The following is a 26,875-nucleotide window of genomic DNA, read 5'->3' as shown; positions in this document are numbered from 1 at the left end:
TGAATGCAAAATCCGATCCTACCAAGTCCCACGTGGCTGGGATGAACTGCCTCGATCCATACTGTCTGGAAACTAGTAGCGGTGCATACCCAACAGAACCCCATATACCTGGAAAAGGAACCCAATCTCGCTCTCCACATCGGTAAAGTATATCCGAAGAAGTATTCCACGAAGCTCGCCACAAAATATCTCCATCTCTGATATCCTTGAAGATGACCATCCATTTTTCTTCGGTGAAGCCCCCAGGCCATTCTTTAGAAAGAAAATCTTTCAAAGGCGAAAACCCCTCTAGAAACACTCGTCCTGGTGCTCTTTCAACATGTTTAAAATGACTTAGAATCCACACTAGCAGCAAAGGCGCACATCCTATAAAGCGTCATTCTCCCTCGCGCCTACAAGAACTCAAAGACCGGAACGTCTCAGCTAGAATAGCTGGAACAGGATCCACGCGCTTGTCTAATCTTTCAAACAGGTCAACAACTGATACGTCTACATATCCTAACACTTTTGGAAAAATAACGAGCCCATAAATCCCTAAAGCAAACAAGTCAAGCTTCTTTCTCTTATCAGGATGATGAGCAATTACTTCTTTCAGAGCAGCCCAAGAGATGAACTCACTGTCTCCCTTCTTCTTAATGTTTCTGATTACCCAATCTTCACTCATTCCGGTCATCAATAGTAATTTCTTCTTAAATGAAGGAGTGACTGGCAGCTTGGTATATATTCTATCTATCTGGGACCTCGGACAACAGACCAATGCTTGATACTCCTCTATTGTTGGTGTTAGATCCACTCTACCAAATGTGAAACAACCATAAGCCGGATTCTAGAACTGCGCCAATGCTCTGAACAGATTTCGGTCAATAGGAACATCCAGAAGATAAGGAATATCACCGTACAACTGATAAAACATCTCCTTATCAGCTGCTTCCCATCCTCCCCATATCTCTCTTAGCTCACTCAGATCATTTTGACGTACATTGATGTGAGTGTAACCAAATAACTCTGACACATATCCAGGCATCACGCTGTCTCCATTGGTCAATTGGGACTGTTCCGACCACCTCAGAACATCTGCATTGTCTTCAACCTCTTTCTGAACCGTTCGTTCCATATTACTGGCCTTCTATATGGACATCGACCCCAAATCAACACCATGTAATGGACAATGCAATGCAAAACAGAAAAGAAACAAGGCAAAAACAACAAAAGATCTGTTAGTAAACATGAAGCAATTAATTCAGGATAATAATTTGTTCAAAAATCCTACCCCCATATGCTGACTACCCCATCATGCTTTATCAGATCCTACCCAACATGATATCTACCCCCATGCTTTGTTATCCACAAAAGGAAATCCTAACCTCATGATATCTAATTCGCATGCTTATTCAAAAAATAAACCTAACTGCATGATATCTAGTTCGCATGCTTGTTCAAAAATAAACCTAACCGTATGATATCTAGTTCGCAAGCATTTATTCGAAAAAAAACAAAAATAAATGACTCAGAAAAAAAAAACTTTTCCTTGAGTACCCTCCTCACGGGATTCTTAAGGTTCGGGTTTAGTTCAACCTAAGTTCGGGCTCTACGTTCACTATATGTCGGGTTAGGTTCTAAAGCAATAGGTTCTCGAATTGTCCTTTTCGGTGCCCCCTAAGGCTGTCGAACCCTCAATCCTGGCCCATCACAGGCTTTAGGGGATCGAGTTCAATTTCGAGGGAACACACCTCCTTATGTCCATGCGGAGGTGATTACCATCACGAGGACCATAAGGCGTGAGCTCCAGGAGCGATCCACTATCCCATGCGGAGGTGAAAACCACACGAGGGCATAGTCTCTCACTCCTACTTAATTAGGACGGAGCGGGGTTTTAGCTTATGTCATGAAAATGCAAATGTGCAGTGTGTGAGGAAAAGCGAAAAAACACAATAAAAACACTCAAAATTTCCTAAATTCACACAATTAATTTGAAATCATTAGCAAACAAATTAGTACAACTATTTAATTGTTAATCGAATTAAAAAAAAATCAAAATACAAACAAAACTTATTAAAAACCAAACAAGGGATCAAAAATCAAATTAAAACGAATTTGTAATTTTCAATTGCAAAGACAATTAATTAATCGACTATCGACCTGACTCTCTAAAAAAAATTACGTCCCCAACAGAGTCGCCAAGCTGTCGAAACGATTTTTTTTCTTAAAAGGTGAGATTTTGAAAACCACATTAATTATTAATTTATTTTTAATTTAAAAACAAATGCGATTTAAAAGATCCCTCGTTCCGAAAAATTTTGAATTTCCTTTACGATCGAAAAATACGGTTTGAAGAGTCGCCACCAATCTTTGATTAGGGTGTGATTGGGCACCCAAAAAATGCTTTGTCATTTTAAACAAAAATTAATTTTAATTAAAATCACAAATTGAGGTCTGCGTTACCAAAATCCGAGTTCGGGAGTCAGTTACGTGTGGGGAAGGATTAGCACCCCCACAACGCCCTAAATCGGTACCTAGTCGATTAATTAACGTCTTCGCAATGAACTTTACAAATTCGAATTTATTTTGATTTTTGATCCCATAAAACAATGACGTAAATTTAAAAACATTCCAAAGCACTCAAACAAATTAAATTAAAATTACCAAGTCGTTTTAGAAAGATAAAGAATGTTCAATTATTTACAAATATCGAGACCAGATCTTAAAGATATAACAACCTTTTCTCGATATATTTAAATAAACGAACATTTCTTTTTCTCTCGTTCCCAAATTTTAGGTGACGAATCAATTTTTTGTTTCACTTTCGGGATACACTTTTATTTTAAAATCATTAAAAGCAGACCTCAAATCAGTTATGACTGCCCACTTCAACAATTTTAAATTAAAAGGATATTACCCTTAGTTAAATTATGTAATAAGAGTCAAGTTATGCACGTGAGGCTATCATGTAAATTATGCAAAAATGATGTCATGCAAAGATTAATTAAATAAAAATATATGTTACATCTAAATCAATGCTTATGAACCACGTAATAGCACATGCACACATATCATCATCGTTCAAACCTAGGATAAGTATACACCCGAAACGAACATTAACAAACCATACATGCATACACATAAGAAACTTAAACATGGACTAAAACGTAACATGTAGAAACTTGAAGCCCTAATGTCTAAATGACAAAAACTAAATAACATAACATTTGGGACTGAAAATTAAAACGCATAAAATAAAGATGCAAAATTGGAAACAGGAAAACATGATTTATGGACCAAAATGCATGAAACTGAAAAGTTAAATGGCTCAAGCGGTACATAACCACGTGCAAAACAGGATCCCTAAACATCCATACGACACCGTTTTAGTAATCTAATATATATAACATTTAGGTCTAAAAACTTAACCCTAGCTTCATTTGTAACCCTCAGCGCTGCAATGCTCCCTTCTTCTCCCTCTCCCTGCACAGTTCTCACCCCTTAACCACTCTCCCTCTCGTCTGCTCCTCTCTTCTAACTCACAAACTCACACAGCCATCTCTCGACCACTCATCTCCTTGAACCACCAACGCACCCAAACGTTCCTCCTTCCCACTCTCTCTTCAAACGACACCTTCAAGAGACTCCAACGGTGAAGCCACAGACAAATGGTAAACTCACTGCTCCCTCGCTCGACCCCGGAGACTAAAGACAGAACAATACACCAAACGCCTAAGGTAAAACGACCCTCTTCCTCTCTTCTACTTTGTTCTCTTGTAATTTTATTTTATTAATGTATGTTGCTGAAATTTCTAACTGCTTTCAAAATAAAGACATACATATATTAAACTGGAAATCGAAATAAGGATGGAAAATACCAAAAAAAAACTGCTCCTTGCTTTCAATTGCTTCTTGGATTTCAATACAATGGTGAGTGAAACTCTAATTGCAATGGATATTTTTTTCGAAGAGTTATGTCCACTGTGGTTGATGAACGCTTTTTGTTTTTTATTGTTGCTTGAATCCTCTGTTGGAATTGCTCTCTGGTTACTGCTGATGATCCTCTGCTCACCTCCCCCTTGGTTAATTTTTTTTTCCTCTCTTTCTGTTCTTTTTTCTTTTGTTCTGTCTCCCTTTTTCCGTAGTTAAATTCCCCCTTCTCTGTCTGATTTCTGATGGTTAATGCCTCCAAAAAAAACTGACTCCTTACAGTTTCTTAGTTGTTCAAGTAGCGTTCTCCTCCACTACCGATAATGGCTCCTCTTTTTGTTAACTGCTTTCTCACGTTTATTTTTGGTTTCTTAACTCCCCCGAACAGCTTTCATTTGAAAATGGTAAAGGCCCCAGACAAATTAAGCATCTACAAAATGCTCAAACTTGAGGTTTGATGCTTTCTCTTTGATTCTCTCTTGATTTTAGTTGCTTGATGTTTCTTGTCTTTGATCAATGGCTTCTAAGCTTGCTTAAATACACCTTGAATCACTTCTGAACGTTAGGGATAATTAATGAAGATAATATAGCCGTTTAAGTGTGAAAACATTTAATAAAAATGCTTGGAGCGTGGGGGGAATCGGTTCCCTAAGTGTAAAATTCAAATATTTCGACCGTTGAATAGGGGGAATCGGTACCCCCTATGGGGGAATCGGTTCCCTCCGAGCATTCTGGAAATCTCGGAGCCAAACCATTCAGGGGGGAATCGATACCCCCTTGGGGGGAATCGGTTCCCTATGAGCAATCTGGAATTTTTGGCTTTGAAATGGTTCAAAATACTTTGAAAGATTATTTTGAAATTGTTTTAAGATTAAAACTTAATTTTACACTTAAGTAAGGATTAAAAATGATTTTTGAAATATTTGGAGTAATGTTTTGATATTCGAATAATTATATCGAATATACTTAGAAAATCATTTGGAAAATCTTAAAATTCATTTAACTTAATTTGTTATATCGAAATATCAAAATGTTTTCAACAAATTATCGTAAACTTTGTTGCAATTGATGACGATGTAATTTTAATAATATTAAAATCGGTTTTTTTATAACCGGTTTTTTTAAAACCGAAACCGGTTACACCGGTTAGGATATCCGACCCTTCAAACCGGTTAGAAACCGAACCGGTTATTTTATAAACCGGTTTTTAAAAACCGGATCGGATAAAAACCGATCCGGATCGAATTGAAATCCGACTTCTGTGCAAAGGTTTTCGATTTTAAAATTAAATTCGTTTCCCGGTGACAACTCATGTCTTTTTACATATTTTATAACAAATTTAAACTTAATTTCAACCTTAATCAAATTACTTAAAAATAAATGTTTAAGATTAATGAAAATTTTATCAATAAAAACCACTGTTTTTATTTACCAATAGCCTTGTCGTCGTTACTTTATGTTACAGATGCAGGGATCTTATGTTTCTGTCTATATGCAGAGATTCTTTCGCAGGGATTATTATACAGAAATTAATTCCCGTTACAGACGCACATATGATTTTAATGACTGCATATAAATACTGTTTAGCTATGTATTTATGTATTTATTTATACATGCATTGCATTTTATCTAAATTTTTAATTTTCTGACTGCCGGAGGTCTTCCACGGAAGCTACTCTCAACCTGGCGTTGGGGGTAGCCTACTACCCTACCTCCCCCTTACCCCATACATATGGGAATTGGGTTTTGTTGTTGTTGTTGTTGCTTGTCGTCGTTACTTTACAAACAGTAAAGTCATGGCTTTGCCTTGTCCGTTAATGTGTTTTTAAAATCAAATTCAATTATCTAGCTGTCTTCTGCATGAGGTTTGGTGCTAACAAAAGAACGGGGCTGGCGTGGCATGTTATGCAACTAAAAAATGACAAGGCGACGCGCTGTCTTGGCCTTCCAACCAACAAATACAAATACAGTATCTCTTTAGCCTAATCTACGCTTATCACCGCATCTCTTCTTTACTTGCTGAATCTTCGTCTTCTTATCAAAATGGCGGCAGAAGCTGCGCATCAACTCCATGGAAATCTCCTTTTCAAATAAAAGGTCGAAAACTATTCAGTTTTTACACTTGACCGATTCGTGCTTTTCATTCCATTGATTACAAGAATAAAATGCCCCCATGATGCTTATGTAGCTTCAACATTGAATTGTTTAATTTGTAACTCTTCGATGTTTTCTCGAGTAGTATTATGCACTGTACAATCGATTTTTCAAATCGATGCCTGTCTGTATTATCCACATTACCAGACTGATTGCATGTTGCTGTCTCTGATTTTAAAGTATCTAATATCGGGACTGCTTTTAGTGGGTCTCAGGTTTAATTGTTTTCTTATTTTAAATCTGATCATTTATGTCCTATTTCAATTAAAATGAAATTGCTAGACATCAGAAGAGTTTGTGGTTTTGACTTTTGGTAAATTTTTTGCAATCTTTGTTTTCCATGTTCTTCTGAGTTAACATCTTTTTATCACTACTTACATTAGGTCTATTTGAAAAAGAAGGTTGAAGATGTCATTCTCCGAGCCGAGATGTTGCACCAACTGCCCTGGAATGTGAAGAAGCAAGGAGGATGCAGCAAGAAGAGATGGTGAACGATTACAATCTATGAACGACCTGGCTAGATCCAATGAAATTCTTGTCAAATTGGCCGTTATTGTCGAAGTGGTTGGTGATCTTAAATACAAGGTGGTGTACACCAGAGAAAGGCTTCATCTGATTTTATATCTTCTAATGAACTGAAGGCTTTCAGAAAGTTATAGAGCAGGCCTCACTTATTTCTGCACGCTGAAGAAGCAAAGCTGATTGCACAATTAATCGAGATAGAGGCCGTCAATTACAGCCTATGATCCATCTTTGGTTACAAATGATTTGCTGGAACAAATATGAGCTATCTTTATTACAGCTGGTCCCGAAGGCAAAGAATCCGACATTCGACCCCCACACTTCCTTTTTTTCTCTCTTGAATTTAACTATGAATGCTTCACCCTTTTCAATGGAAGAATCAATGGCTTCGAGATTTTGCTTCAGGTTATGTGTGAATTCCTTTGATGGACAAATTGGATAGATACATGACAATTCTAGCATATAAATACACTTGTTTGTTGACGATATTCATGTTCAGGTGTGGGCGCTTGTAGATCAAGTGAGCGAAAAAGCAAGGGAGTTGGAAAGGTTTTCCATTAACGGTGGTATCAAGTCAGCAACTATCGAATTTGAATTCAAGTATGCTTATGGTTTTCTTTCAGATTGTCAGTTTGCTCCACGAACAACTCCTGGCCCTCAATTCAGTGATGACGATTTGATTCTTCATCAGTTTATCATTTGGAGATAAACAAAACTGAATTGGATAAACAATCTGTGTTCAACATAACATATCCCTACTGCTTTAACTTTTCAATCTTCAGGTGCTTAATTTCCTCTGAGAATTCATGAATCATTATCCATATTTCGTGTCCAGGTGAGAGGAGCTACTTTGCTAATCAAATCAAAGCCATCAATAGGTTGAAGGCCAAACTTTATAGTCGTACCAAACTAGCAAGGAGTTCCAGGCGTCGGTAGAATCAAAGCAAACACCAGCATGGAAGTCTGGCAGGAGACTCAAAGGTACATGTTTCACCCGGCAAGTTAGCACGAGATGTAAAAACAGGCCTGAATTGCAATTATGTAACGTCTAAACCTGATTTGTTACAATTGTGTAACATCTACACCGGGTTCAGATGTTACATTTACTGTCTAAACTCGCATTGCTTGCTTGTACTCCCTACAATCAAAACATAATTTTCTGAAAATATAAACCCGAGCTACACTTCCCACCTTTCTGTTTATGAACACAAATGACCATCAGGTTGATGGCGGATGGCATAGCTGTCATTTCTGTTAAATATAATGTCCTTTTGCCAATATAGACCAACTTTCTCAATATTAGTTTCACTCAAGAGCTCAAGAGCTTCCCGGAGAGAAATCCTTCCCTTGTTTGTTGGGTATAGTTAGAATTCTAAAATAATCACTGTCTATAAATTAGCATCTTCCTGCATTGTACTTTTCAGAAGATGCAGACTGGAAAAGCATAAAAGATGAAAAAAAGTGTCCTAAAAATGAGGATAAAGCACAGCATTGACAAGGAAAACATTAATGTAATGTCTAAACCAAGATCCAGGTGGAAGAAACCACCTTTTTTTCATCATACACAGCACACAGCTAAGAAAGCTCTTTCGGTTTTGAATACTTTTAAAGCCCTTTCGAACCCACAGTTTACTAGATTAACAGTTACAAAAACAGAAGTTATAGAATGCCAATGATATATATACATCAATACGTTGCATTAAGAGATGATTATCCAGCTCAGTTGGTAGAGCACAAGATTCTTAACTTTGAGGTCGTGAGATCGAGTCTCACAGAGGGCATTTCATAATTCGGAGGTCTTCTACGGAAACTGCTCTCAACCTGGTGTTAGGAACAGCCTACTATCTTACCTCCCCTTTACCCCATTACATATGGGAACAAGGGACAGCCATTTTTTAATACGTTTGCATTAACAAGCATATCAGGCAACAATCACTCCCAAAAGACTATAACTCAAAACCTCACACAGACCTAAAGAAACAAACTACAAAACTGTGACGTACCGAACATAATAGGGGCTCTGCCAAGCTGTTGTGGTCCTATTTTTGTACCATCCATTCCCAAACATAACAAATCAAATAATATCGATACCTACATCTACGGCATTATATATATATATATATATATGCTTATACCTTTATACTTACAAAACTTGCCTCTTCCTATTTTCCATAGTCTCTACTGCACTGCAAAATTCATCATGGTTTAATTGGCCCAACCACAATAACTCACCGAGTTCCACTGTGTCTGATTGACGGTCGTTCATACGCAAAATTTGTCCTCTGCCTCCCCCTTGGATTCCTCCATCTCCGATTATTCTGCGAGTTATCATGAAATCTTGTGGTTTTATACCTGGACATGTACTGATCAGCATCTTCTCGCTTTCTTCCAGTAACATCCCATGTTCCCCAATCTCCAGTTCTATTATAATCCACATAGCTGGAGTCATTATTGTCCCAATCATTACAGTTGTTCCCCCTTTGGTTCCATTCCCAGGAGTTATTCCAACAATTCCCATATCCAGTATCTTTCATGTTGCCATTATTGGGCTCCCAAGAATTTTCATAGTCTTTGTTTTTCCAATTCGAAGAAGACATGTTATTCTCCTTCACTGCACCCTCTTCAGCATCCCCCCAACCACCACCACAGACAAATGGTTGATTCAAAAGAAGAAAATTACCAAGAATCACAACATGCTCACTTTTATCCTTCTCATCAGGGACCTTGGGCTCTCTCTCCAAGTCCAGAAGCAGCTCGGGATCAATTTCCGAGTCCCAATCGATTTTATCAATGTAACTATCTGGATCGGGGAGTCTTATGTCACAAGGAAGGCCATTAATCTCAGCCCAAAATCGGTTCTTAGCATTATGGAATGCCTCCTCACCTGCCGAGTCATTCCACTGGACTACGTTGTCATAAAGGTACATAAATCTCTTGGTTTCGAGAAGCTTCCACCACGGAACAGAGCCTACCAGGGTGCAAAACTTCTTCTCCCATGTAGGAACAGCAGGCTGCCACGTAGCTGGGATACATGATTAAGGAATGTCAGGTTTAATCAACCACCATCAAAGTAACAAAACACAAACAAAATGCAATAATTTCCAGAAAGGAGACAAATCCAAGAAACATCAAAAATGATCTTGAAAATCGGTAAGCTATTTATGGAAAGAACTAGAAAACGACAACCGGAACCGAAGAAACAAGCAAAAGCTGCGCAAATTTGGTCTCAATGCCATGTGTTCATTGGTCAGAAGACAGATCCAAACATATTGGGTGCTGCTGGTGGAATAATTCCACATACTCTTTCAGGAAATTTATTGCTCAAATCGAAAAATTCTGATGTCCTGATCTCAAAATAACAAAACCAATGCCAGAGTGGGTTTCCATATGAATTCATGCATCTGTCACTCAACAGTTTCCAAGTGCAAAAAGAGGTTAGAACATATGCAAGTTCCTAAATCCTCGAGCAAAAGGAACGTTACCCCAATTTAATCAGAGATTCACTGATATCTAAGACCAGAGCAATAGGTTAAATGCATACATACAAATATATATATATATACAATAAACTATTCCTTTAATTGTGCTTCATTTTTACCCTCGCACCCCAGGTCTCCATAAACATTCCTTCAGAACAAATACTTTGTTAAATAAATAGAGTATAAAAATGCAGCAAATTACACAACAGTGCCATTTGAATTTGATTAAATTACAAAACCACAACACCCCTATCTTAAGAGAACATAAAAAGAAACCAAAAAAAAATACAAAAAACCCAGAGACAATATTACTATTTTAAGAGACAAACCATTATAACGCGTGAAAAAACATACAGAAATATCTTAATAGCTTTAACAGCTCAGCTCTTAACTTGAAACAACAGAACATAATTAATTTGCAGGAAGGCTTCAGGATCAAAGCTTTTTTTAAACTTTTCACCGATTTAAAAGCCCATGAAATACAAATTCCAGAATATAAAACTAAAGAGGAGGCAAAAAGAAGACATACGGTATTCTTTTAAAAGAAATAACAATTAAAGACTTAAAAAGATTACAAGCTTAAAGAAAAGAATACCAGGGGATGGCTTTCGGCTGTATGATCTTGTCCCCTGCATTCCTTGATGATGGATTTCACCTTTTTGTCTTCTCCGGTTATTATTCATAATCACAACCAGAATCTCCCAGGGAAAAAGCTAAGAATACCAAAAAAATTATTAAAAAAATAACCTCGAAAAACAAAAAACACACAGTGGCAATTGACCGGCGTTTTCGAACACCAAAACTCAAGAGAATCGAAAAGAAAAATCTGGGTTATGTAGAATTTGAGCGAGAAAATATGATCTGAAACTTAAGGAATTTTGATTGGTTGAAAAGTTGTGGGAATTTGAAGGGATATGTTGTTGTATTATATGGGGAAAGTGATCATAACTAGGAAAGTTTTTTTCTCTATTTGTTGATGTTTAAATAAATGGTTTCAAAGGAGAATTTAAGGAAAACAATTCGAGTCTCTTAATAGCCCATGTTTTTTGTTGAATTTACAAGATTGGACCTGTTTAGCGCTTTGCTTCGGTGTGATAAGGACCGACTCATCGGCAGTGGAAGTCGTCATATTTTCACGAGTCTAGTGGCGTTTGTAATTCAGAAGCTTCTGCACTTCTCCAGCATATAAAACAAGCTATCAATATTGTCGAGTCATTTTAAAATTAAATCGTTCAATTATCACTATTGCATCGGTTCCTTTTATTAGTGCACATCTTTTACCTTCATTGTTAAATTAGATTTGATGTCTAATAACGTTGATTAAATTTTAAGCATGTTAATATAAATCCTATGACGTGTAAAAATAATAATATTCATAAATTTAAATGATTATATCTAATTTTTAATATGTCACATTTAAAATTATCCATACTGTTAATATATACAGCACGTACTTCAAATTTAACCAATGACTATGAGATGTAAAACGATAGAACAGTGACAGATTCAAAAATTTATAAATAGGGTCTAAAATTTTAATTTTATTTTTTTAAAGATAATAGAGGTGCAAAAAATTTTATTTTTTTTTATTTTTCTTTAACATATTGTATTAAATTTTAAATTTTTTCCTAAATAATAGGATGCACTTGACTCCTAGAGGACTTAGTTTATTTAATTTAAATTATTAGTAATAATTTATTTATTTATTTAATGTATGATTATTAGTTTAAAAATTAAATTTTGTAATTATTTAATTTTAGAAGAGGGACCATGTATTAGATCATTTTATTAGGAACCTTAAATTAGTGATACCTAGCCATGTCTTGTCGTATTTAGTAGAAGTTGGATTCGGTCACATAGGTAGATATGAGGGTCACTGTATGATAGAACCAGACCTTATTGATGCCTTAGTGGAGCGGTGGAGGTCGGAGACCCACACATTCCATCTTCCGTGCGGAGAGTGCACGATTACACTTGAGGATGTTTCTATGCACCTGAGGCTTCCGGTGGATGGAGATGTGATATTGGGGATGGCGCATGGTTCATGGACTGCTTTGTGCCGGAGTATCTAGGACGTGTCTCGGAAAGTTTTAACGGTGGTCGGATACCGTTAAATTGGTTATATGCCAATTTTCGGGAGTTGAGCGAGGACGCCTCTAATGATGAAGTTAAAATGTATGCACGGGCATGCATACTGCAGCTGATAGGAGGGTTGCTGATGCCAGATAAATCGCACAACCAAGTTCATTGTATATGGTTGCGACATCTTGGCGACTTTCATATGGTTGGATCACTCAGTTGGGGCTCGGCAGTTTTGACTTTCCTATACAGGGAGATGTGTCGAGCCACTGACTACAGGAAAAATGCTATCGGCGGATGTCTCTTGCTGCTGCAGTCTTAGGCATGGTATCGATTACCCTTTTTATGTCCCGTTGTCAAGAACCCATTCGTATTTCCACTACTATTGAGGTAATTATAAAACTGATTTCATATATTAATCATTTTATACAGTGTATAATAATTTTTTTTCTTGAATAGGTGGTCTACTAATAGAAAAAAATCATCAGGAGCTACCTGATGATTTAGAAAAAATTAGGGTGCTAATCGATCAGAAGGCTGGCACACAAGTATGCATTTTAATGTTTAAAAATCGATTTTAGATTATAGTTATATAATTAGATTATTATAATGATAAAAATGATATATATTTGTTTTAGTTTGAATGAGTGTCATATTCTAATGATGATGTGAGGATGGTGATCCCACCTGAGTTGAGGGGCCCATCAGATGTTTGAATGGCGATGGTCCCTTTGATATGTTATGCGATCGTCGAGTGGCACTCCACTGATCGCGTGCTCCGACAATTTGGTTGTTTTCAACCAATTCCAGAAGCACCTCGCAATATGAACGAGTTGCATAGCACAGATAGACGCGGCAAGACCAATACATATTGGTTGGTGAGGCATCATGAGTGGGTTGTGTTGTGGGAGGATCAACATCGATGTTTTCCCCATAGAGAGCCCATTTTTACTGACCTCTTGATGGTTGCTGACGGTTATTATGAGTGGTTCAACAGTAACGGAAAATCGTTTCTGCTTTCCGAGGATGCACGAGGGCAGACCTTTCAGCGACATCGATAGAGACGTTCACCGACACAGTACCATCGTCCCCCGACTCATGGATAGAGAGCAAGTGCGTATGGTTCATCCTCAGTTGCACCAGAAGGACCTTCACAGCAGCCACCGTCTACAGCGACTTACATACCGCAGCCATATGTGACGTCGCCACTGTCATTCCCTTACCCGATACCGCCGTCGCCACCGTCACCTGGTTTTTTGACCCCGTCGCCGCCACCGTCACAGAGTTTTATGACCCTTCTTGAAGGATATTATGGGTCTATGTTTGCATATCCGACTTGGGGTTCATATGCTCACATTTTGGCAGGTTCAGTCTCATCACCCATGGCCGCAGCACATACACCTCCTGTATAGTTTTCACACTCATCGATGTCTGGGTTTTATGAGTTTTCTCAGTTTTCGCAGGCCGGTGGGATAGTCAGTCATACACCTCCAGTGTCCTTATTCTATGGAGGTGCTTCATTGTCATCAGCTCCTCATCAACCTAATTTAGCTGCTCAAGACGACAACGACGACGGCGATGATAGTGATGACAGCGAGGAGACACAACCAGTGATACGAAGAAATCCTCCTCGAGACCGACAGCCACCACCCTGCGGAACACATTCGCGTCGCATGAATCGATAGATTTTGTTTTTTTGTTATATTTGTATTTAGTTGTTTATTGGACTTTTTTATTGTAATTTTTTATTATTTATCATTTAATACTTATTTTATTTCATTAATTTGGTTGGATTTATTTTAATTTATTTTGTTAAATTTGTTGGACTTTTTGTTAATGTATTTTGGTTAATTTTGTTTATTACCATTTAATATCAGTTATTGTAATTTGTTTATCATTTACCATTTAATATTTATTGTAAGTTTGTTGTATTTAAAATTATATTCAAATACCAAATTGTTATTAGTTTGATAAAATTTAATAATTACTTTGAGAATCATCAATCATTTCAACATCATCATTGTTCCATAGTTCGAACGCTGTATAAGTTAATGGCAACAATGATGTTGGAAATTTGTACTGCAATGACGACATTCTTCTACTACTTCCAACATGAACCTTCCATGAAATCTTCATTATCAGCTCCTCAAGAGTTATGTTTCTCTTTAAAGATATTTTAACACGCTCATTTGATACGAAAACAACGTCGGTTTCATCTTCTTGAATTTCTCCATCATAATAAACAATAGCTGAAAGTCGCGTCATTCTTAGAGTTTAAAAGTGTGACAATATTATATCTGCAAAAAAATAACTGAAACAAATATGCTTAAATAAATAATATATGAACGAAAATATAATACAATAAATTTTTTTACATATAAACGTAAATAATTTAAATAATATAATTTTATATTATTACATGTACCGCAAAAATATTTCGACGTATGCTCCCGATTTCCCCTTGAACTAGCACAGAAATTAATTGAAAACAATTAGTATAATATGTTTTTCAAATAATCATAATAAAAAAAAAATTATAACAAAATTACCTTATAACGAAAGATCGAACGAACTTCTGAATCAAATATAACAGGATTGTCGGGTGTTCTTTACTGGTTGAAAGGATTGTTGTATTAATTTCTCGATTGAGAGGGAATTGTGAGAGAGTTTACGGCGATAGGACTATTTATAGCCGAGAGAGGATTCTTTAAAGCTAAGAAGTTCGGGTAAATTATGCAAGGCACAGTCCCTGTACCGCGCCTTGCATTATGCATGACTGATAATTGAGCATGTGATAATTGAAAAGTGTGTCTCCTGCCCCGCGCTATAACCCTATGTGGCGTAAGGCGGGCCCCAGAGCCGCGCTTTAGACACGTGTGTTCATGTCGGCATAAGGCGCACTGTAGGGGGGCTCCTTACCCCACGTGACGCCAGATCATCGTAAAACGCGTTGCAAGGGTCGCTCCTTACTGCAAAGAGTGTTAGATCGAGAAAAATAATCTGAATTGTATCTGACAGGAAATTATATAGGATATATGTGATATATCGGGAAAAACGCCTGAAAATTGGTACAAGTGTTGCCTTATCTCTTGTTTGGTCCAAGATAATATTTATGTTAATTGGGTTTCCAATAATGACCAGACTAACCCGGATAATGTGGAAAGCGTCCAAAACTAGCCCGAATGAAGGAATGGAATGGAATGGATTTTTTCGGTTTAAGACGGGATTATCCCTAGAAAATTCCCCAGCTCCTGGGCCATTCCTATTCAAAATTAGCAATAAAAAGGCCTGTCCGCTTTCATGGTAAAAGAGAGCTGCCCCAGTTTTAATTTCTTTCAATGACAAATTTATAAATACTTTTATATCAATAATATAAAATTTTAAGATTAGTACAATCACTAAAATTACTAATGAACATAAAACAATTTAAATTTCAAGATGTTGATCCTGAACCAAAGGTAGATACGCCACTGATTTCCTCCAACAAGCGCGACGGGTGGAGTATCCGATGTTAAACTCCCTACTTACTGCATGACCTATCGGACGTCGGTTGTTAGCTGAATCATGTTTTTTTCTTCGTCATCGTTATCCTGAGGACAAGAGGATAAGGTGTCAATTAGCCTAACTGTGAAATTTTTATTTTCAAATTAATATTGTACTTGAGAATAAGATGAAGATGTATCGACTCTTATGTACATGGAAAAACTAAGATAAAAATGGAATGTTTAATTTGAGTCATCGTTTTTTTTTGTTGTGAAAAAACCTTACTGACAATTGTTTATAATGAGAAAATATGCATCGTAACTAATTATGCATGTTAAATGATAGTGAAATATTATTTATATGCGAGGATTTATTATTTACAGAAAATATTAACAATATATGATATAATAATAAAATTAAATCTAATGGTTAATATATTATTTTAAAAGAGTGTCACGTAAATAAATTATATGATATAATTCATGTTATAAATACATTTTATTCTTATCAATTATGTATATCTTTATAGTTTAAATCTGAATTATCTCCTTAATTTGGAGTGTTATATGTGTTATCATTGGAATGAAAATCTACTGCCCCTCATTGCTCCTACTTGTACCCCGCCTATAATTTTAAGACACGTGGACTACTTTAATTTATATGTGATATTCAATTTATACTTTTGATATAATTTAGTTCAAGCATGTAAATAGTATAAACTAGGGTTTTCTTTCATATGCATGCATCCCCTCTCATTGTTTTCTTTGTTCATAAGTTTGATTATTAAAGATCTACCTGTCCCCAGCAGAGTTGCCAAGCTGTAGTAACCGTCTTTCGATTGGGCCCCGAAATTGGGCTTCGACTTGAAAAATGTGGATTGGAGTCGCCACCGACCATTTTAAAACGAATTTAGGTGGGTCGGACACCATCTTACTTGATCTGCGTTATACCAGAAACGTGTCGGGTTCGGGAGTCGGTTACGGTCAAGGAATGATTAGCACCCTTGAATCGCCCTTTCGGTACCAATTAATTTGTCGGTTGTCTTTAATTGCGAAAATTAAGAATTTAAATTAAAATTTAAAAATCCGATTCGAATTGCTTACCTCTGATTGGTTGAAATTCTTCTAAAAAAGTCAAAAATGTTAGATAAAAAACAATACATAAATTTTAAATAAATCAAGGAAAAAACATAAAATAATAATAATAATAATAAATCAAAAGGAGAAAAAATAAAATAAAATAAGATAAATAAATCAAAGGAAAATAAAATAAAATAAAAATATATCAAATAAATCAAAGGAAAAAATGTAAAAATAAAAATAAAATAATAAATATAAGATAAAAAAAATAAAAAATATATATAAATAAAAATAAATCATAGAGAAAACATGAAATAAAATAAAAAATAAAATGATAATAAAATAATAAATGAATCAAAGGAAAAAATGAATAGTTGAAAAATTAAGGGACCAAAATAAAATGAAATACATATTAAGGAGTAATATGAAATAAAAAATAAATTGCTGAATCACAAGGGTACAAAAGTTTGTACCTTTCACAAGTAATTACCCCATATTTCTCCAATTTGGACTTTTCCACTAAGGCCAAGTCTGTTCACGCGTATAGGTTTAATGAAAACCTAATTTTATACATACCCCCTATTTCCTTGCCCCGTTCTCTATTTTCCCATCTCCCTCTTTCTTTACTTAGGATTTTAGGAGATAAACCAGGAAAACAGAGGCCACCATGCACGACCAGCTTTTGATCCGGACTTCTGATTCCTTCTCGGGTCTGCTCCTGTTCGCCACCGGGTTCTTGCTGTTCATGGTCTCCTTCGTAGTGTACATGGATTTTCAGTCGTTCTTTGCCAAAGGATGCACGTTTTCATGGTCGTGTGGCAGTTTTGGTTCGAGAGAAGAGTGGATGACTCGGTTAGGCAAACAGTTGGCGATATGTTATTGGCTCTTTCCGAGGTTTTCTCTTTTAGCTCGAAGCCTCCACTGTAAGTTTTTTTCGAATCACTCTCTGGTTATCTTTTTCGTTTCTATTTCGAATCTGTTGCTCGTGGTTCCCCCATTTTTCGTTGGATTTTGTGTGTGTAAATCTCTCGCCAGTAATCGTGTGTAATATGGTGTGTACTCTCTGTGATCTCCTGATACTGTGTATCTCCTCCCTATGAGTTTGATTACAAGCCTATTTATACAAAAAATGCATGCTTGTTTTTAGTCCAATTTCAGTTCTAATCAAACTCTACTACCCCTATTTGTTTGACATCCACGGTTGTTGCTCATGGCCGAGAGAATCGGGCTTTGTTGAGCAGTTGGTGTCTCACATATTCACGTCGGTTGGAGGCCGAGAAGAGTGGGGGTCGTTGCGTGAGAAGTGGCGTGCCAAGGGAGGGAACCTCAATCGAGAACATGACATGCGGCGCTAGGGTTCTGAAAACCCTAGCTGATACGGATGGAACGCGTTTTGGATTTTGGCTGGGCCATAAGTGGACTAATTTCATTTGATGTAACAGGTCTGCACAAATGTAAAGAATAAAATTACTAATATAATAATATTAATAAATAAAAGACAAAATTAAGTGTCTTCAATAATAAAATTAAATCTAATGGTTAATATATTATTTTAAAAGAGTGTCACGTAAATAAATTATATGATATAATTCATGTTATAAATACATTTTATTCTTATCAATTATGTATATCTTTATAGTTTAAATCTGAATTATCTCCTTAATTTGGAGTGTTATATGTGTTATCGTTGGAATGAAAATCTACTGCCCCTCATTGCTCCTACTTGTACCCCGCCTATAATTTTAAGACACGTGGAATACTTTAATTTATATGTGATATTCAATTTATACTTTTGATATAATTTAGTTCAAGCATGTAAATAGTATAAACTAGGGTTTTCTTTCATATGCATGCATCCCCTCTCATTGTTTTCTTTGTTCATAAGTTTGATTATTAAAGATCTACCTGTCCCCAGCAGAGTTGCCAAGCTGTCGTAACCGTCTTTCGGTTGGGCCCCGAAATTGGGCTTCGACTTGAAAAATGTGGATTGGAGTCGCCACCGACCATTTTAAAACGAATTTAGGTGGGTCGGACACCATCTTACTTGATCTGCGTTATACCAGAAACGTGTCGGGTTCGGGATTCGGTTACGGTCAAGGAATGATTAGCACCCTTGAATCACCCTTTCGGTACCAATTAATTTTTCGGTTGTCTTTAATTGCGAAAATTAAGAATTTAAATTAAAATTTAAAAATCCGATTCGAATTGCTTACCTCTGATTGGTTGAAATTCTTCTAAAAAAGTCAAAAATGTTAGATAAAAAACAATACATAAATTTTAAATAAATCAAGGAAAAAACATAAAATAATAATAATAATAATAAATCAAAAGGAGAAAAAATAAAATAAAATAAGATAAATAAATCAAAGGAAAATAAAATAAAATAAAAATATATCAAATAAATCAAAGGAAAAAATGTAAAAATAAAAATAAAATAATAAATATAAGATAAAAAAATAAAAAATATATATAAATAAAAATAAATCAAAGAGAAAACATGAAATAAAATAAAAAATAAAATGATAATAAAATAATAAATGAATCAAAGGAAAAAATGAATAGTTGAAAAATTAAGGGACCAAAATAAAATGAAATACATATTAAGGAGTAATATGAAATAAAAAATAAATTGCTGAATCACAAGGGTACAAAAGTTTGTACCTTTCACAAGTAATTACCCCATATTTCTCCAATTTGGACTTTTCCACTAAGGCCAAGTCTGTTCACGCGTATAGGTTTAATGAAAACCTAATTTTATACATACCCCTTATTTCCTTGCGTCGTTCTCTATTTTTCCATCTCCCTCTTTCTTTACTTAGGATTTTAGGAGATAAACCAGGAAAACAGAGGCCACCATGCACGACCAGCTTTTGATCCGGACTTCTGATTCCTTCTCGGGTCTGCTCATGTTCGCCACCGGGTTCTTGCTGTTCATGGTCTCCTTCGTTGTGTACATGGATTTTCAGTCGTTCTTTGCCAAAGGATGCACGTTTTCATGGTCGTGTGGCAGTTTTGGTTCGAGAGAAAAGTGGATGACTTGGTTAGGCAAACAGTTGGCGATATGTTATTGGCTCTTTCCGAGGTTTTCTTTTTTAGCTCGAAGCCTCCACTGTAAGTTTTTTTCGAATCACTCTCTGGTTATCTTTTTCGTTTCTATTTCAAATTTGTTGCTCGTGGTTCCCCCGTTTTTCGTTGGATTTTGTGTGTGTAAATCTCTCGCCAGTAATCGTGTGTAATATGGTGTGTACTCTCTGTGATCTCCTGATACTGTGTATCTCCTCCCTATGAGTTTGATTACAAGCCTATTTATAAAAAAAATGCATGCTTGTTTTTATATCAATTTCAGTTCTAATCAAACTCTACTACCCCTATTTGTTTGACATCCACGGTTGTTGCTCATGGCCGAGAGAATCGGGCTTTGTTGAGCAGTTGGTGTCTCACATATTCACGTCGGTTGGAGGCCGAGAAGAGTGGGGGTCGTTGCGTGAGAAGTGGCGTGCCAAGGGAGGGAACCTCAATCGAGAACATGACATGCGGCGCTAGGGTTCTGAAAACCCTAGCTGATGCAGATGGAACGCGGTTTGGATCTTGGCTGGGCCATACGTGGACTAATTTCATTTGATGTAACAGGTCTGCACAAATGTAAAGAATAAAATTACTAATATAATAATATTAATAAATAAAAGACAAAATTAAGTGTCTTCAGCTACCCCTCGTTATGCTCAGAGTTATCGTGAAACTGGTTTGTCAATTGACCACCACTACTTCCTTGAGTTGGATATCCTTCGTTGTGAAGTTGAAATCCAATCTAGAGATGGATACTGCTTGTGCGCACGATTCCATTCGCTGTGAAGTTGAAACCGTGGGTGGCCCCTTCGTTGTGAAGTTGAGCCTGAGAATTGGATACCCTTCGTCGTGAAGTTGAAATCCAAGTAAGTTGTATTGCTCCGAGTCCAATATCCTTCGTCGTGAAGTTGAAATTGGCTCTGGAACCGGGAAATTGTTTGTTGACAATCAGTCGTCCCTTCGTTGTGAAGTTGAACTTGTATTGTCTCGAGTCCAATATCCTTCGTTGTGAAGTTGAAATTGGCTCCGAAATTGGGAAATTGTTTGTTGACAACCAGCGGTCTCTTCGTCGTGAAGTTGAACTTGCGTTGTCTCGAGTCCAATATCCTTTGCTGTGAAGTTGAAATTGGCTCTAAAATTGGGAAGTTGTTTGTTGACAACCAGCGGTCCCTTCGTCGTGAAGTTGAACTTGCGTTGTCTGGAGTCCAATATCCTTCGTTGTGAAGTTAAAATTGGCTCTGAAATTGAGAAGTTTTTTGTTGACAACCAGCGGTCCCTTCGTCGTGAAGTTGAACTTGCGTTGTCTGGAGTCCAATATCCTTCGCTGTGAAGTTGAAATTGGCTCCGAAATTGGGAAATTGTTTGTTGACAACTAGCGGTCCCTTCATCGTGAAGTTGAACTTACGTTGTCTAGAGTCAATATCCTTCGCTGTGAAGTTGAAATTGGCTCTGAAATTGGGAAATTGTTTATTGACAACTAGCGGTCCCTTCGTCGTGAAGTTGAACTTGCGTTGTCTGGAGTCCAATATCCTTCGCTGTGAAGTTGAAATTGGCTCTGAAATTGGGAAGTTGTTTGTTAACAACCAGCAGTCCCTTCGTCATGAAGTTGAACTTGCGTTGTCTGGAGTCCAATATCCTTCGCTGTGAAGTTGAAATTGGCTCTGAAATTGGGAAGTTGTTTGTTGACAACCAGCGGTCCCTTCGTCGTGAAGTTGAACTTGCGTTATCTGGAGTCCAATATCCTTCGCTGTGAAGTTGAAATTGGCTCTGAAATTGGGAATTTGTTTGTTGACAACCAGCCGTCCCTTCGTCGTGAAGTTGAACTTGTGTTGTCTCGAGTGGCACGATATCCTCCATCGTGGAGTTGAAATCGCGGATGGCCACTTCGTTGTGAAGTTGAGCCTTGACTTGAATATCCTTCGTCATGAAGTTGAAATCCAAGTATTGTATATTGCGGGTGGACACAATTCCCTTCGCCGTGAAGTTGAAACCGTGGAGATCCCTCTATTGTGAAGTTTGGCTTCGAGCTAGATATCCTTCGTCGTGAAGTTGAAATCTGCTCTCGAGCAAATTGTGTTGTTTCGAGAGAAACTGTCTCAAGGGAGACAAAATTTGTATTGGAAATGTCGAATCTGAAGATGAACGTTGATCTTTCAATCTGTCGAGTTGGTTGAAGTGTAGCTTCTTGCTGCTGAGTTAAGCAACCAACATCAATCTTTAAAGGTGTTTTTGAATCGGGTATCCTTCGTCTTGAATTCGAAACTTGACTCTAAAAGCTGCAAAGATTATGTATGTGGAAAAAAATTGATAGATATGATGCTCTAAAATGTATGCATAAGATGCATGTAATATGAATTGGTTATGTTTTATCTCCTGAAAAAGGTCTGATAATTCACACTAGGATGTTGAATCCCCAAATGATGCCCCAATATCCAAAAATGGCCCAATATTTGATGTTGAATCTTCAAAGATGCCCCAAATGTTCCTCATTTCTTGCTTCAGCATTGATTCAGAGCATGAGTTTTGTGTCTAAGAGTCACATGTCATTTACCAAGATCCACTCTAGAGAGACTGTCTTGTTTGAAAAAAAAAATGTTTTTCTTTCTCTTTTATTTTTAAAGTTCTGAAAATATCAATAAAGAGTTTCGAAAAATGTTTAATCAAAAGTTTTGAAAATATTGTCTCTTTCACGGTTTTACAATTGAGACGAATCATAAAACTAGAGCTCATTGGATATCAAATGTTTAATTACAGTGTTAATCCTTCAATAAATTATAGCTATTTGACACGTGCCAAGATCAAAGCTATCTTTGGGAAATGGTTAAGTAAGGAAAGGATAAAAAGGTCACAGGTTATTATGTTTGGTCAAAGGTTTGGCATTTGATGCTCAAAGGTTTAGCATTTGATGCTCAAAGGTTTGATGGGGTAGCTTGCATGCTTCTCTACTGGAAGTGTTCTCCGACTCCCAACTTTCATGGTCACATTTGGATTGTGCGATGACCTATCAAGGAATTTGTGTGATAGCCTCAGTTGCACAATTTTTATATTCGAGCCGCCTTTTCAGGTTTTCAACTCGAATCCTCCTTTGGTTTCAAGACGTTATTCAGGATTTACGTCTTGAACCCCCTTTGTTATTTTTCTCTACCATGCATTAATTACATTGTTTTTTGCAAACAAAGATTAATCCTGATGGGCGGGATGAAATCTGAAGATAGTCTCTTCTGTTTAGAAATCCATGTGTGATTAGAAGGGACTTTTAAGGCACATAATGTAGGTCAGGGTTCATGGTTATGAAAGAAAAAGATAAATAGGCCCAAACAATTGTTTCAGGGTGTTGAACCAAGGATCAATTCATTCTGATGCCTTCAATCATGTCCTGCTCAAAATGTTTCTCTCTCTTGATGCTCTATGATCTTCGAGTGAAGTGATTCGGGAATGATTGTGCTTGATCAATCTCATAGTTTGAAGTTTGATGTGCCATTTGTCTTTAGGGAATCTTTGCATGTGCTTTTTGTTCCTTTTTCTTTTTGATCTTTGTTCTTTCTTTTTTCCTTTTGTTCTTGTTTCTCTTGTTTCTTTGCTTTTTTTCTTTTTTGTTCTTGATTGGATCTTTGCACTTGCTATTTGGTCTACCTCGTGGTATCTCCTTTGGATTGATGTCTTCATTCATGTGAGCAGATTTCTTCCACATTGCCCCCCAGTGTGGAGGGTGATCATTGGTTAGGGTTGAATCAGAAGAAAAATACTATAGGCTCAAAAGGGGACACAAGGTATATATTTTTTCTCCTGTTGTGAAGGGATAAAGAAAGAAAGCCGTTCATCATTTCATACATTGAAGTCTTCACAGAAGAGGTATCCCCATGGGGATAGATTTGCAGGATTCATTCTATTCACATGAAAATAGTGTAATTAATGTGTGATAGAATTATTTCGAATGATTTTTTTTGCTCCCCAGATGTCTCAATGTTCAGGCTATCTATGAAATGCCCCAATTTAGGAGAATGCTCCTGTTCAAATGAACAACTCAATGCCTTGGGTTTTAATGGTAAAAAAAAAGGTCAACTTTGAGTCTAAAAAGACAGTGGTGTGATCTTATTGACTCAAAGAAAGATATGTGTGTATCAAGAATTTCAAAGGGAGGTAATATCAAAATTTGGTCTTTTTGGGGGTTTGAGACATGATAAGAAAGGTCTAATCTTGTCATATATCAAAAATCTATAATTCTTGAAGAATTAAAAGAATCCTTAATTCATTTAATATTCGAAGAACTAAAGATTAAAATTTGTTCAATTACTCTACCTTAGAAAGTGGCATAAATTCAGTTGTTTAACAGATTAAGCAAACATGAAAGATCATAGACGTGTTCAAACTAAAACAATCCTCTAAGTGCAAATGGTATATGCCATGCCCCCTTCTTCGGCTGCCTATGCCCCTGAATCCATCAGGGTTTGGATCTTATGCTTCAGTGTCCTACAGTTTTCAGAGGAATGTTTGGGGCTTCTTATGTAGTAACAGCTTTAACATCGTAGCCCTTAGGAGATGGGTACTCTTTTCTCAGATCATCCTGGCAGGCTTAGTCCTACAATCAGTTGATTCAGCTCCTACTGTACTGATTTCAGTTTTTTTGATGTTACAATCTTGCTTTCACGTGGTGTCATGTGGTTAGGACCACTTCGTAGAATCTGCCATGACTTAATTTCATGTTTATGAAAATGCTTAGAAATGAAATGTAGATGCAAAATGCAAAAATGCATGAAATGTTCGAGACATTGATCCGAAAACATGTATGTTATTATGAATAATCCCTATTGGGGACAAAAATGTTTTATCTTTTAAGAGACAAAATATCCTGACAGCTTCTGACATGTTGACTAGTCTTCTGCTTTCGTCTTTCACCGGTTGAATAACCTGTCGAACCGCTCCGGCCTCTCTAGATGAACCGTGAAAATGTTGAGTTGTTTTTTGTACTGGTCCAAGAAGTCTCGAATGACCGCATCTCGAGCATTTACTTTTGTTGAGCCTGTTCCCAACGAATTCGTCATTGGAGCCCTTAATTGATAGGAACTATGTGAAGTTCATTAGTTTGTTTCTTGAATTCGCCAGCAATGGTCTCCAATTTCAGCTATCATTTTTCCATTGTCGTGTTTAAAGGGACTTCCAAGATACATAACCTTCATCTTGTCCCTGCAACCTCTGCCAGTCAGTTCTTCAAAGATAAGCTTTCATTGTGCTTGATGTAGACCCGGTTCATTCTGAGTCCTTTATAATGCAACAGAGTGATATACTCTTCAATTATGGGCACCAAGTCTTCTGGATTGAATGTGACACATAGTCGCCTTGTAGACTATCATCTGTATTTTCATCTCTTCTCTTGTATTACAACCCCTTTGTCCATTAATACAGATTATTCATATTTAACAAACACGCTTTTGGTGGATCAACACCTCTTTCGAATGATGCAAATGATAAAAAAAATGCCAAAGAGCAACAATGAAAGAAAAAAAGTTAGTGAGATAAGGATAATAGTAAAAAAATGATGAAAATGAAACGTCCTACCCCACATGATATATACCCCACATGCTTATTATTCCTACCCGGACATGATCTCTATCCCGCATGCTAATTTCAAACAAATCCTAACCACATATTTGTCTAGTTCGCATGCTTTGAACAGAAAATAAAGCAGGAAACAAAGCAGTCTAGGGTTTGGAATGAGGTTTTGGGGTGGGCTCTAATTCTCCATGGTCTCCCGGTTTAGGTGCTAAAAAACGGTACCCTAGTTCTCCTTGCTGGTGCCCCCCCCTTGGGCTTGTCAGACCCTTAGTCCTAAACCCATCACAGGCTTGTGTGGACTAAGTTAAACTCGAGAGGACACATTTCCTTATGCCTATACGGAGAATAAATTCACACGAAGACATAAGGTATATGAATCCCGAAGGTTACTTGCTAGGCCCATACGATGAATAAATTCACACGAAGGCGTCGCTTTCACCCCCACTTAAAATGGGTTCGGAGCTCGGGTATAGAGCCTTTAGATGAAAAAAAGTTGGGAAAGCTGAAATCATTAGAAAACGGTCAGTACAACTATTTATTTGAAAAATGATCAAATGTAAATAATTGGAATCGAATAAATAAATTTAAATTTAAATTTGCAATTTTCGCTCAAAAAGACAACCGTAAATTAATTTCGGCCTGACTCACTTACCTGTCCCCAGCAGAGTTGCCAAGCTGTCGTAACCGTCTTTCGGTTGGGCCCCGAAATTGGGCTTCGACTTGAAAAATGTGGATTGGAGTCGCCACCGACCATTTTAAAACGAATTTAGGTGGGTCGGACACCATCTTACTTGATCTGCGTTATACCAGAAACGTGTCGGGTTCGGGAGTCGGTTACGGTCAAGGAATGATTAGCACCCTTGAATCGCCCTTTCGGTACCAATTAATTTGTCGGTTGTCTTTAATTGCGAAAATTAAGAATTTAAATTAAAATTTAAAAATCCGATTCGAATTGCTTACCTCTGATTGGTTGAAATTCTTCTAAAAAAGTCAAAAATGTTAGATAAAAAACAATACATAAATTTTAAATAAATCAAGGAAAAAACATATAATAATAATAATAATAATAATAAATCAAAAGGAGAAAAAATAAAATAAAATAAGATAAATAAATCAAAGGAAAATAAAAATATATCAAATAAATCAAAGGAAAAAATGTAAAAATAAAAATAAAATAATAAATATAAGATAAAAAAAATAAAAAATATATATAAATAAAAATAAATCAAAGAGAAAACATGAAATAAAATAAAAAATAAAATGATAATAAAATAATAAATGAATCAAAGGAAAAAATGAATAGTTGAAAAATTAAGGGACCAAAATAAAATGAAATACATATTAAGGAGTAATATGAAATAAAAAATAAATTGCTGAATCACAAGGGTACAAAAGTTTGTACCTTTCACAAGTAATTACCCCATATTTCTCCAATTTGGACTTTTCCACTAAGGCCAAGTCTGTTCACGCGTATAGGTTTAATGAAAACCTAATTTTATACATACCCCCTATTTCCTTGCCCCGTTCTCTATTTTCCCATCTCTCCCTCTT

The 26,875-nt window shown here is 36.5% G+C and overlaps 1 protein-coding gene and 1 long non-coding RNA gene across 2 annotated transcripts; one reads left to right on the top strand and one right to left on the bottom strand.

The window, feature by feature from the left end:
- Nucleotides 1–7,097: 7,097 nt before the first annotated feature.
- Nucleotides 7,098–7,882, top strand: LOC120128796. The gene is made up of 2 exons (XR_005516660.1): nt 7,098–7,367; nt 7,421–7,882. It is a non-coding gene; the product is annotated as an uncharacterized LOC120128796 (long non-coding RNA).
- Nucleotides 7,883–8,591: 709 nt separating this feature from the next.
- On the bottom strand, nt 8,592–11,045 carry LOC120128595. The gene is made up of 2 exons (XM_039146263.1): nt 10,660–11,045; nt 8,592–9,607 (listed from the first exon to the last, which is right to left on the bottom strand). Exons 1-2 carry the CDS (start codon nt 10,745–10,747, stop codon nt 8,814–8,816), a joined length of 882 nt encoding a protein of 293 aa, XP_039002194.1. The 5' UTR covers nt 10,748–11,045; the 3' UTR covers nt 8,592–8,813.
- Between the last annotated feature and the right edge of the window lie 15,830 nt (nt 11,046–26,875).

This window comes from Hibiscus syriacus, unplaced genomic scaffold, assembly GCF_006381635.1.
Source record: "Hibiscus syriacus cultivar Baekdansim isolate YM2019G1 unplaced genomic scaffold, ASM638163v2 tig00110482_pilon, whole genome shotgun sequence".
Lineage (NCBI taxonomy): Eukaryota > Viridiplantae > Streptophyta > Magnoliopsida > Malvales > Malvaceae > Hibiscus > Hibiscus syriacus.
The sequence above is the reverse complement of the archived record's forward strand: the minus strand, read 5'-3'. Positions and strand labels throughout refer to the sequence as shown.

Excerpts from the sequence above, each read along its gene's own strand:
- LOC120128595 (XM_039146263.1), bottom strand. The coding sequence starts at position 10,747 with ATGAATAATAACCGGAGAAGACAAAAAGGTGAAATCCATCATCAAGGA. Across the intron at positions 9,608-10,659 it reads CAGCCGAAAGCCATCCCCTG|CTACGTGGCAGCCTGCTGTT; the intron begins GTATTCTTTTCT and ends CATGTATCCCAG.